At 24.5% G+C, this 13,335-nt stretch overlaps 3 protein-coding genes across 5 annotated transcripts in view; 2 read left to right on the top strand and 1 right to left on the bottom strand.

Moving 5' to 3' along the window:
* Window positions 1–244: 244 nt before the first annotated feature.
* LOC127291207 (D-aminoacyl-tRNA deacylase 1) lies at window positions 245–1,590 on the top strand. Its single transcript, XM_051320184.1, has 4 exons — window positions 245–403; window positions 834–924; window positions 1,110–1,345; window positions 1,420–1,590. The coding sequence occupies exons 1-4, from the start codon at window positions 361–363 to the stop codon at window positions 1,506–1,508; spliced, it is 459 nt and encodes a 152-aa protein (XP_051176141.1). The 5' UTR covers window positions 245–360; the 3' UTR covers window positions 1,509–1,590.
* LOC127291202 (GRIP and coiled-coil domain-containing protein 1) lies at window positions 1,423–6,784 on the top strand. Of its 2 annotated transcripts, none has more exons than XM_051320172.1 (10): window positions 1,423–1,560; window positions 2,106–2,272; window positions 2,359–2,471; window positions 2,578–2,739; window positions 2,820–2,965; window positions 3,040–3,283; window positions 3,382–3,697; window positions 3,780–4,075; window positions 4,145–4,608; window positions 4,692–6,784. In XM_051320172.1, the coding sequence occupies exons 2-10, from the start codon at window positions 2,206–2,208 to the stop codon at window positions 4,861–4,863; spliced, it is 1,980 nt and encodes a 659-aa protein (XP_051176129.1). In that variant the 5' UTR covers window positions 1,423–1,560; window positions 2,106–2,205; the 3' UTR covers window positions 4,864–6,784. The 2 variants fall into 2 exon arrangements, with proteins under 2 accessions (XP_051176129.1, XP_051176128.1); XM_051320171.1 differs by lacking the exon at window positions 1,423–1,560 and adding an exon at window positions 1,840–1,965.
* The window catches only part of LOC127291196 (putative transcription factor capicua), a 58,930-nt gene continuing 50,565 nt past the window's right edge, over window positions 4,971–13,335 (bottom strand). For both annotated transcript variants that reach the window (XM_051320145.1, XM_051320146.1), the window contains exon 22: window positions 4,971–12,565. In XM_051320145.1, coding sequence (XP_051176102.1) covers window positions 12,495–12,565 — 71 coding nt within the window. In that variant the 3' untranslated portion in view covers window positions 4,971–12,494. The remainder of the gene's footprint in view (window positions 12,566–13,335) is intronic.

Genomic DNA, 13,335 nt, shown 5'->3' with positions numbered 1-13,335 from the left:
ATATATTTTTAAACAAAAAGAATTATGTAAATAATATTTAATTATTCAAAATTATATAAATAAAAGCATTATGATATCAGGTGAGTTGATCGTGCTCTGCGATAATTGTCATCTATTATATAGTACCTCCATAACAATTGAGTAATAACAGGTATTAACATGATCTCCATGCGGTAACCAGACGTGGGATATTGTTACCGACAGTTTTGTCGACACACTGGACCAAGAAGATTTCTTCTTGACCCAGAGTAGTTCTAGTAGTAATTGACGTTGGCGCTTATACTGACTTTTGTTAATCATTCAATAGTGAAAGTAATTTTTTTACAATTATTCACTCCTGCAATTTATAAAATTTTTAAAATGAAAGCTATTATTCAACGTGTTTCTAAAGCAAGTGTTTCGGGTAATTGTAGTTTACTTTATATATAAAATCAATTGTTGCAACTTTTTAGCAAAGTTGTTTTTTCTTTTTTTTCATTAACGATTCTGTCACGTGTTATTCAATTTACATATTAAAATTCCATTAGTTTTTAAATTAAATTGATAAATGTATAAATATGAAACTGTTAAAACCATAACTATGTTTATTATTATTTCAGTTAAACAAACAATTCATCTGATTATAAATGATAGTTAAAGGAATTAATATAAATAAAACATTTGAATACATTAATAGTAAACAATTAAGTTACACTTTTCTTTTTTAGAATTTTTATGTCTCAATAAATATATTAAAATAATTTAACTACTTTTTATGATAATTTTCGAAAGTTTAAAAAATTATTTATATGTTAAAAAGTTTTAAAAATGGTAAAATATTTGTATTGTTTTAGTTAATGGAGAAATTATTAGCAGTATTGAAAATGGCTTGTGTGTTCTGATTGGTATAAAAAGAGACGACACACTAAATGATATGGAATACATGTAATAAAAGAATTGTCACCTCTAAATTATACCCTTTTTATATTAAAAAGCCAACTGCATGAAAAATGATTTTTTTTTAACTTTAAAGTCTGCATTTTAATAATTATAATTTTAATTGCTTATTTTACACAAATTCTGTTATTTTGTGACGTTTTGTAATTTTATAATTACAATTTTTATTGCAGAGTTAAAAAAATATTAAATACAAAAGTTTTTGAAAGTGACGATGGAAAAAAGTGGGCGGCAAGTGTAAAAGAAAAGAAATATGAAATACTTTGTATAAGTCAATTTACACTTTATCATATTTTAAAAGGTAATCGACTTGATTTTCATAGAGCAATGCATGCTCACGAAGCAGAGATTTTTTACAATAAATTTCTTACTCAACTTAGTGAAGATTATGATTCAGAAAAAATAAAAGGTATAGATTTTTATTTTTAAAATACATATTTTAGTATTATTTTTAGTTTTTAAATTTTAATTCCGAAATTTTAGATGGTAAATTTGGTGCAATGATGGAAGTTAATATTCAAAATTCTGGACCAGTAACTTTGGAAATAGAATCTTCAGTTCTCTCGGATTGAAAAAAAAAATAAATTTAAACATATATTTTTGTTAAAATATTGCATGCTGCTGGTAATTATAGTTTTTTCACATGTTTATATTTGAATACATGTTTTTATTGAAAACAAACACAAAAAAATTCGTTAATTTGAAATGAATTTTCCTTAATTTATTTAGTTTTAATAGGATATTAAATTAGAGTAATTAAATATAACAGAAAAAATGTCAGCTATGACAAATCTAGTTTTAAAAAATTGAGGTTAAGTTACAACTTTTAATTGAAAAGGAAATTTTGTTAAATTCTATTTTTGATATCGTTAAACTTGATTTTTCTAAAAAAAAAAAAGTAATATTATTAAATTATACTAGTTATATAATACTTATATTAGGACTGACAATTTATAAAGTGACGTTGACAGTAACAGTTTTGCGCCATTGACAGAAATCAGCTGATGCTGACAATATGTCAGAGGCGAGGTAAAAAGTTTATAGGTTATAAATTTTAGTTTTTTCATTTAATTTTTGATTATTTCGCATAAAAATAATTTGAATTTTGTAATTAAAATGACTTTTCATCATTGTGAATTTAATCTAATAATTATTTTCTTTCTCTACAGGAATTGTATGTTTAAACAAATTTCCTTATGTTTATAATAATATTTCATATCTCGTGTTGTCACTTGTGCCTTAATTTTGTGTGATTTTATAAATGTAAATATGAATAATAAAAAGGTCCAGGAGAAAAATGAGAATTCAAATAATATAAATTCTAATGTTAATCCAGGTAATTAAATTTTATTATGTAATTTTTATTATTTAAAAAAAACACTTGAATTAATTTAAATGCAATTGTTTTGATTATTGTTGCAGATAATTTAAAAAAAAGTGAAATGGATGTTTTAAAAAAAACTGATAAAGAAACTCCAAAAACGAAATTAAAAAATGACACTGAAGAAGTTAGTAATTTATCAAAAACGTCACCGGTAAATAAATACACTTTGCTTGTTAATTAATGAATTTATAATTATTGGTAAACTATTTAAAGAAAATTTTAGAAATATATATTTTAAAAAAATATATATTTTTCAGTTAAAAACGCGAAAAGAAGAGAGAAAATCGGAAACAGTTGATGATTTAAAATTACAATTAAATACGTTAATGAATTCACTGGCGACTCTTTCTGCAGAAAAGTCAAAAATGGAAGCTCAATTTCAAATTGATAAAAAGCAATTAAGAAGCGATCGAGAAGAAGTAAAGTATCCCTTTTTTTCTGTAAAAATCATGAAAATAATTTCGTTGAATTATGTTAAATATAATTTTGTTTCTAACAGAATGAAAAAGTAATCAAAGATTTAAAAGATAAACTAAAATATGCCCAAAATAATTCACATTCGGAAATGGAGCATTTAAAGTATAAATTAATTATGGAGAGACATGAAAGAGAAAAGGAGCACTCTGATCATTCTGCAATAATGAAGTATATAGATAATTATGATAATTTAATAAATAATAATAAATAAATCATTTTTTAAATTATAATTTTCATTATAGAGAACTTCAAAAGGTCGTTAACAATGAACGACGAATTCGTGAACAATTGGAAGGGCAAATAAAGGATTTAAAAGGACATGTATCGAATAAATCACAGAATAAAGTTTTAGAAGCCGAATTAGAAATAATGAAAAATAAATTGAAACATGCAGAAGCTGCAGCTAAAGAGACTCCGCCATTGCTTCTTTCCTTGCAAGCCGAAATGACAGCAATGAAAAAGCAACATCGTTCCGCGATACACGATGTAAATTTTATTTCATTTTTTATTATCTTGTATTTGCATTTATTTTTACGTATTTTTTAATTTATTTACATTTTATATTTTTATTTTCTCATTGACAGGAGCAAAAGAAAGCAACAGCTGCTCAACAACATGCAAGAGCTCTTGCAATGGTTCATGAAAAACGTGTAGCAAGTTTAGAAGCTCGATTGGCAGAACTTTCAGAAACTGTTGGTGGTTATGATAGAGCCAGACAGCAAGATCAACAGGCAATTCAAAAATTAAAAGATCAATTAACATATCTTGAAAATATTGACTATAGTGATCATTTTAGTAATGATTTTTCCAAAGATCCAAAAAAAATTGTTTCAAACATACGTGAACAATATACACTTCTAATGAATTTAGACAGAGAACATTCTTTTGCCAATGTTAAAGGTAATTAAAATTTAAACAATTTTTTTTCTATTTAATTTAAAAAGAATAATAATAGAATTTTTTTTAAATCCGAAATTTTTAGATTTATTAAACAGTTTAAATTTGAGTGATGCCAGTCAGGATCATGGGAATAAATACGAGAGTCTTTTAGAAGAATTTGAAGAACTTAAGCGTCAGAAAGTTGTATCGAGCAATAATACAACGAAAAATGAAATGGCAAATAGTTTTAAAAATTCTAACGAAAATTCAAATGAATGCGCTCAATTACAACGTATTAAAACACATAATAAAAATTTAGAAGAGAGAATACGATTATTAAACGAAGAGATTGCTAAACGAGAGCAAGAATTCAAAGTCAAATTAGAAAATCAACATAAAGTAATTATTTTATTATTTAAGATCCAAAAATTATAATTTAATACTAATTTTGAAAAAATAATTTTTTAGATATTGCAAGATGAACGTATAAAATATGAGAGACTAATGAATCAAAAGGATAATGAATATCGAGGAAAAATTGTAGCACTTGAACATCAATTATTGCGACAAAGAGAACGATCATTAGCCGTTATTAATGAGAAGGATCAAGAAATTTTAACATTAAAATCCTCTTTTCAGGCCTTATTACCAAATAAAGGATCATCATTTTCTGATAATAAAATTCATCATTCATCTGTTGATGTTAACAGTGAGCCATCAGCTGATTTGGTAACTGGATTGTTAACCACAGACAATAATCCTCCAATGTTGCATTACGCTCAAGAATTAGCGAGACGTGAAATAGAAGTTTCAAATTTACGAAAACAAAATGTTGAACTTGAGGCAATGCTACGAGAAAAACAACGTGATCTTTTTCACGAAACAGAAAGACACAAAGATGAATTAAAAAAATTACAGTCTCAAATAACCAGGTTCGTGTTTTGAAACTAAAAAAAAAAATAAATAAATACTTGAAATTGTTTAAAAAATAAGATTTTTCTTCCCAAATTTATAGATTGGAAGCATGCAAATCGAGGGAAGGAGCTAATCTAGAGTATCTTAAGAATGTAATTGTTAATTATTTGATAACCAGTGATCCATCAAGTAAAAGACATATGTTAAATGCAATTTCGACAGTATTACATTTCACGGCTGAAGAAACGGAAAAAATTCGTCGAGTTAAGTAGCAAAAAAATAAAAATTTAATAAAAGTTTTTACACTAAAATAAATAGTTTTTTCAGATAAAAATGATAATTTTTTTTTGGTGGAATTTAAGAAAAAACATTATGAAGATGATGTCCTCGAACATTGAATATATTTTGCCTCCTTTACATTTTTTTTCTTTTTTTCTTTTTTTTTTTTTGTAAAATAATTGTACAGCATACTCGAATACCCATTTCGAATGTACACTTTTTTTTTTAAAACGAAGGAAAAGAAACAATTTCAACTAAATCATTCAGTCAGACACAATGGAAGAATTACGTATTGACTTTCTTTCTATCCCATGTCGTTCATAAATAGACATTTTTGTTAATATTTTTATACCAAAAAGTTGAGTGCTTAATCCTTATACATATTCACGGAAAAAAAAAAATCTTCCTTTTTTGTTAAATTAATAAGTTTGAAAAGTACTTTCTTACTAATGATCCAAGAAGCAGAATTTTCTCATAAATTAAACTATTTTGTTAATCATTTTTTTTTTCGATAACATTTGGCTATTTTAAAAATAATTTTATTTACAAGTAGAATCTTGATAAGTCAAAGAAAAAAAAATTTTTTTTTTGTTCCCTTCCTTTTAACAAATTTGTTCAAACTACATTTTTAAAACACTCCCGTTAAAATTCGATTTAACAAGGTTCTACTTTTAGAAAAAGCACTTCAGTCCTCTTTTTTAATAATAAACTCATTCTCCCTTAAATTCTACTTCTTGCTAATCATTTTTTTTTTTTCAAAAACATGGACACATTTAATATTTTCTTTTTATACACTTATAAATAAAAATTTTCTATAATTTTTTCTACAATTTTTTTTTTCATATATAAAATTATAGTGCACTCTTGCCTTCTGTTATACAAAATTGATATCACAGGCTTCGAATCTCGAATAAAGAAAGAAATTTTCATAATTATCAAAAATATTCATAAATAAAATGATAAATTTTCAATTTTTTTGTCATTTTTAAATTAAATTAGAAATCAATTAAATTATTTAATGAGGTTTTTTAAAAAAATTTTGAAATTGAGATCAAAAAGCGTGTGATATCATTGGATAAATTGTCACTGATTAATTTCTCTCCAAACATACATTTTGACATGATGTCATAATATTCAAAAACTAGAACATCTGCGTGCGCCAGAAACAAATTTGGTCCGACGAACTGGTTTTTTTTTTCATTAATTTTTTTTTGTCTGGACATTGGAGTTAAAACCTACCAATCACGATTAATTTTTTTTTCAAACTAGAGATTTAAATGCGAAAATATTGTGTCTCGAATTCATTTTTTCCGTTTATATTCTTCATTTCTAAATTAAATTCTAATTTCTAAATTTAGAACCTTCTAAATGTTTTTCTTTTTTTTATTATTATATATAAAATTTATAGCATCTTGTATTAAAAATTAATATTTTATCAAACACTGAAAGGCTTTTCGCATTTTAATCTCTCGTTGAATTTAAAGAGAAAAAGAGGCCGGTAAGACTTAATTAACAGCGAAGTGGATGAGGAGGAAGCTACAAACTTTTACAATTATTGAAAGGCGAACAGGTCTCTCTTCTTTTTTTTTTATTATTACAATGCCATTCCTTTCTAAATTTTTCGCTTGTTAAGTACAATTTGTGATTAAGAAAAAAAAGAAAATAAAATCTCTTACTAGTTTCTTCATTTTTAATTTAACAATTAATTCATTTTTAAATTTTAAAAATAATTGATGGTCCCGTCAAGCTTAACAAATGCAATTTAACAATCGATCAGTTTAAATAATTAATAAATATGTTTTTTTTATTGTTTTAAAAGGGGAAATCCATTAAAAACAATAAATTACTTTAATTAATTTAAAAATTAAGTTAATTATAAATTTCAAAGATAAAAAACAAATTAAAAATTTTTTTTTTACATAAAATATAAATTTTGTTAGAATTTTAATTTTTAAAAACTATTTTATTGTATTTTTCATTAATAAAATATTGAAAAATTTGGTAATCCCCTTTTAAAATTGACTTTTTGAGACTTACAATACAGTTCATATTCCCTTTCAATTCCTTCGCGTTAAATGAATGAACTATGTAATTTCGAAGAGAAATATAATGGTGTGTATTTTTTTTTATGTACATGATCGGATCAATTAAATCATCGCTGTTTAGTCGCTATCGTACTCAAATTAGAATTTTTTTTTTTTAACAAATATTTACTCCGAATGAATGGAGATTGTCGTTCGACTGCAATATCAAGCACTTTGTGGCAAATAAGAGGCACGAGATATTTACTTCCGCAAAGAACATCCTGTTCCGAGACAAAGTTTTTTATTTATTTTTTTTACTAACTTCTTTTTAAAATTTTTGTACTTCCAAAAGTAGTTTTTTTTACCCTTTCTACATCAAGCGTCAACCTCTTTATCAATAATCAATAAATAATTTTATAGGATTTTTTTCAAAGTCCGAAACATTAATTTGTACCAAAAACCGGATTTTTTTATTTTATGAAAAAACTCGTCTGTTATTCTTTTAGAGAGAGTTTTCTGTAAAAATTAATTAATTTCAATTTATTAAAAAATCGTTTATCGTTTCAAATATAAAATTTTTAATTATAACATTAAATTAGCTAAATATTAAAATATTTAATTTAAAAGAATTAAACATTTTACATTTAATTTTTTACATTAGCTAAATTTTCAAATTGAATAATAAAATGTAATTTTCAACTTTAATTTCCTTTTAAATTCAAAATATTTCTGAAAAAAAAATAATTTTACTATTATTATAATTATGTGTTGTCATTTTTTTTTTAAATAAAAATAATCAGTTTTTAGTATTGCGAAAATGTTGGTTTTTTTTCAAAAGGTTGAATAACTTTTTATTTACATATTATTTACAAACTCGACGAGATTTTCAAAACCGGAAACAAAAGAGAATTCTCGAGTTTCCCCTATGAAAAATCCGGTTTGTTCTTTGAATAGAATTCTAAAAAAGAGCTTGTTTAAATTTACTTGTAGAAATTAAAATTTTTATATTAAAAAGAAAAACATTATCTTTTCAGAAAACTGAATTTTTTTAATAATTTTTTAAAAGTCAATATCAATTGACTGATATATAACAATAATAGAATTTCTTTTTTTTAGAATTCTATTCGATTGAGCAAAGAAAATGCACATTCTTCATAACTCTATTCTCTAAAATTCGTACTTCGTCGGAAACAATGCGGTCGATTTTACGGAATTCATCGGATTGGTTAAGATTTTAATACCTCTGCCTGATATTTTTTGTTAAAACGTCAAATATATTTTATACATATCGAGGCATCTTTCCATATTGTGTTATTTTTTAATTTTAAAACTCTCATTCAAAAACAAAAAAGTATAATATTTATATATAATATATATATATATATATGGAAACAAAATCCAAGTGTTTCTCTAAATTGAGAAAACAAGAATTTTGACAAAAAAAAAGAGTGCGTTGAACATTATGGGAAAATAGGCCTTATATGTACATGTCGACACATTTTTTTCAGAGTATCATAATTTTCATATTTTCTATATAATGATTTATTGTTTACGTATGCGCGTATTTTTACCTGCATAATCGTATTCTGTCAAATATATTATAATATATACAGATGGATTTTACTGCACAGATGTACGTTGAATATATAAATATACAATAAGAACGTTTTAACTTTAGTCATTGATAATTTAAAACAGATTTTTTTTTTCATTCCATACTGAAAAATTTCAATAATATTGATACACGATTATTCAAAAAAAAAAAAAAAATTAAACAAAAGATTTTCTATATAATTGTATAATATATATTTATATAATCATGTATCGTGAGATATGACCAAAAAAGACGTCTTTACTGTATAATATATATTATATATCTATAGAGAGACTTTTAGCACTTCTACACGTGACATTATTTTTTTTTTTCGTATGCTTGTTATAATTGCATAACATTATATTCGATCGATATATATAATATTTATATAACAGTTTTTAAAAATATTTCAAAATTAAACAAGGGACAATAGAATAATAATAATTGTTACAATCGATAATAGCAACTAATAGTATCGTACAGATATGATAATCCGATTTAGATTCATAATAAGTTTTCTCTCAGAGAACTGATTCTTTTCCTATACAGTTTCTTTCTTTCATTTTTTTTTTATCAGCGGTTTTCGCATTTTAAAAGTGAGTTGATTAAGAAATATAGCTTGGAAGTCAGCTAGATATATGTAAAGCTCGAAGAAGAAGAAAAAAAATATTTCAAAACAAAAAAATTATCAGGACAGGAAGATAAGTTGTGGTGAAAAAATTGTCAGTGTCATAGCCGCCACTTTACTTTACTTCTGTTTTTTTTTCTAGATCACAGTCACTTGCATGGCTGCTAAATCATGGAACACATTTAATCACCTTGTTAAAGAAAAGAAAAGAAAAAAAAAATTGAAAAGTATCAAAGCCTTCTCAAAAATCTTATCAATACTGGAAAGTAGCTTACACGCTTACACAAGTACAAAATATAGTAATTTTATCGTTTCTTTGAGCGGGGGCAATCGCGAAGGACGCTTTTATCCCTGTTTCAGTTCATTAAATATTTCTCATCGAAGACAATTATATGCAAGAACAATTTAAAAAAAAATGTGTAAATACAATTATTTAGATTTATTCGATTAAAAAAAAAAATGTTTGAGAAAAATTCAACATATTAAAAATTTTACTAATTAAATTAATAAAAGAAACAAAATAATTTCTTTCATTTTAATAAAAAGCTCAATAAAATTTTTTAAAAAATTACCTATTATCAATCGAAAAATAAAAAGATTGAATTTTTTTTTATCAAAAAAATTGTCTTCTTAAAAAGAGAAAAAAAAGGCGAGAAATAAGCGTCCCTTCTATACGAGCAAAACATGATTGTTGCCACCTTTACATTAAAAACGCCTCACAAAAGAACTATAACATGATGAGTTATCTGAGAATAATATGTAGTATTTTTTTTTATGTACAATTAAAAGTGATTTAACACTTTAGAAAAAAAGGGCAACTTTGGAGGAGGGTTAAGGGGGAACCGTCCAGAGCACAAAAGTCTGTCGACGTATCAAGGCCCATTATTCTATCATAGTTTTTTTTTTAAACTACCCTAATCCTGCCTTTCTTATATATTCATGTCGTTACATTATGGATTGTAACGCTACCATAATTTGTCTACTTCAAATTTACAATCTACGATTTTTTCTTTTTATAATAATAATAATAATATAATAATAATATAATAATATAATAATAATAATAATAATAATAAAATAATAATAATAATAATAATTCAATTAATGTACCGTACGCATCTATTTACAAAATATATCGAAGAAATCTATCCTAACTAATAATAAGGTAATGCGTGCTGTGGCGCGAAACCCTAAAAAAAATTCTTTTAAAGTGCGCTTTCGCCAAGTTCTTGTTAATTTACATCCCCTATTTTACAGCCAAATTCAACAATCCTCGTTCAGATTCAACACATTAGCTTCAATCACTCCCCCCTCAAAAAAAAAACAATAAAAATAACGTAAAAGATAGAAATAAAAATAAAAATTTCATAAAAAATGTAAAATTGTAAAAACGTAATTTTCTGGTAAAGGAAAAAAAACATAACTAACGTTCAGCACAATAACACGTTATTTTCTCTTCTTTTTGTGAAATAAAATAAAATTTATTTCTGAAAATGTATTTTTTTAAAATTACGATTTATAAAAAAAAAAATCTTTAAATTTCCTTTCAAGGAAAATAATATTTATAACTCGAATAAAAATATTTTACACTATAACGATAAAAGTTTTACCAAAAAAAAAGAAAAAACCTCGTTTTTTGTTTATAATAAGTATTTCGAAGTAGAAAATATTGAAAGTTAATATCAAAAATTATCATTTCAAAAACGTTTTGTTAACATTGTTGTAAAAATTGATGGTAATAAAGATATAGATAATTAATAACAATATAGTAGTATGTAAACAGTAGAAAGTTACATTAACAATAAAAAATATTATTAATAAATAATATTTAAAATTTATTTTCATTAAAAAAAAAAATTTCTGTTAAAATAAAACAATCAAAAATGCATTGAAAAACAAGTCCTAATTTATAAAAAATATTTTGAAAAAAATAAAAAATCTATTGCCACAGAAATAAATATGTTGAAAAATAGAACATATGGTTGAAAAAAATACAGATGAAAAGAAAAACCGAGAACATAAAAATTATGTTTACAAATCGAGATCATAAAAGTATGTTTGAAAATTCAAAAACTGTTTGAAGAATCAAAAAACAAAAATACATTTGAACAAAACAAAATCGATTGATAAAAAATCATGAAAAAAAAAGATCATGAAAAAAATGTGTTGAATTTGAGCAAGGCTTTAAAAACAGTTGATAAGTACTTTCAAGAAACATTTTACAGATTAACTATATATCCCGAGTAGCGTCTAACAGTTAATTTATTACTAACAAGGGAAAATGCAACGATCGCATTTTTTTTTGTCGCCGCACAATGGCACGTTCTTTTTTTTTTTTTTTTTATTTTTTGCTTTTCATTCTTTATATGATATAATCTAGAAATCACCAAAAAACACACCGCGCATAGTCTTGAATTCAAGACCGCGGGTATAATAATAGACCTTTTTTTTTTTTTTAACTCTTTCGGAAATTTTTCGTTCTCTCTTTTTTTTTCAAGACTTGCCACAGTGTTTTACACGATAGAATAAATATTATGTTTTTGCGGATACATAACTTTTTTTTTGTGCTATGGTTAATGCAGTTGTTTTTTTTTTATCCTTCAATCCATAGAGCTTTTCTTTTTCAACTATATAGTAATATTATTGAAGTATAACTAAAGTATATAAACTCTGATTTTTATAATTTCTTGTTATATAATTCTAATAGTTCTCCGATTCATTTCTCACGCATACATGCACTCTGTTTTTTTTTCTCTCTCCCTCAGTTTCCTTGTCATCATAGTATTTTCAACAACATTTAACAATGGCTTAGGCTTAAGCGTGCCAATCTACAACGATCAGCTTCTATAATAATATTATAATTTATTCTACACAGTCTCGTACCAAAATAAATTCAAGTTCTCTTTTTTTTTAATAGAGAGAAAAAGAGAGAGAGAGAGACATATAGAGAGGGAGAGAGAGACTGTCTTTGAATTTAGAATAGAGATTCGTATTGTCTTCGATTATTTGGAGATAAAGAACTCACACCTATCGAAGGTTTATTGAGGTCAAGAAATTTAATTTCTTTCTTTTTTTTTGTGCATTCGCTTATCATTGTTGAGAAATTACTATATAATATTTATATATAATATATTTAAGTTTGTTCTTTGAATATAACTGACGTTTGTATGTTAGCACGCTTGTAAATTTACCTATACAACACATTAGATCAAGATTTCAAATTGCACTGAAGCCTTACAGTTTATCCAAAGGAAACTGTACATTAACAATTCTTTTTTTTTTTACCAAGACGAAACAGCAGCATCCTTTTCAGAGGATAATGATGTATTCATGTTTAGGAATTAGGGGATGCAAAGTATCACAGTTGACTCGTGGGTGCTAGCTACCACTGCTGCTTACAGGCAGTGATTGGGGAGCTCCCATTGATGTGGGAGGAGCAGTCAAGGGACCTAAAAAGCAAATTTATTTTCTTTAATTGAATTTCAAATTCAACAAAAAGGCAAATACAATATTTTGATTTTTAATTCGAAAATTATCACATTTATTTCATTAATAATTTTCAATATTTATTTATTCTCATTTAAAGTATACTTAAAAATTAAATATCCAATTGTAAAATGAAAAATTGATAGAGCTGTAGTTGCATTTTGTTTGAATTATCAGTGTAATTGTGTTTAAAGTTTTGTGTGAATCGCATATGTAATGAGAGAAAAAGTGTTTGAATTATTAATTCATACCTGTTTATAAAGCCTCCATTCTTTGGCGTCAATGGCCAACGTATCAAAAATACGAATGTAGTGGCAATATAAATGATATTTGACAAAAAAATTTCAAAATTTATAAAAAAAAAAGGAAATAATTCTAAAATTGCAATAAAGATTAATAAAAAATGGAAAAAAGCAATACACAAAACTGTAAACAAAATACAATAAACAAATAGATAAACGAATTTATAAATAAATATACGAGGAAAAATATAGCAAATAAATATAGTAAACGAATATAATACAAATTTAAATAAAAATAAAAATATAATAAACAAATTAACTAATGAATAATAAAATAAATACTATAAATAAATATTATATTATAAACAAATATATAAAAATAATATATAAAATAAATAATCTAAACAAATATGGCAAACAATTTCAGAGAAATAATAAAATTAAAAAAAAGAAAACGAATTTAAAAAAGTAAAACTAAATGAAAACAACAC

This window comes from Leptopilina boulardi, unplaced genomic scaffold (assembly GCF_019393585.1).
Source record: "Leptopilina boulardi isolate dan_hultmark-lab unplaced genomic scaffold, ZJU_Lbou_2.1 LbouV2_126, whole genome shotgun sequence".
Taxonomy (NCBI): Eukaryota; Metazoa; Arthropoda; class Insecta; order Hymenoptera; family Figitidae; genus Leptopilina; species Leptopilina boulardi.
Note: the sequence above shows the minus strand (reverse complement) of the source record. Positions and strands in the feature narration are given on the sequence as shown.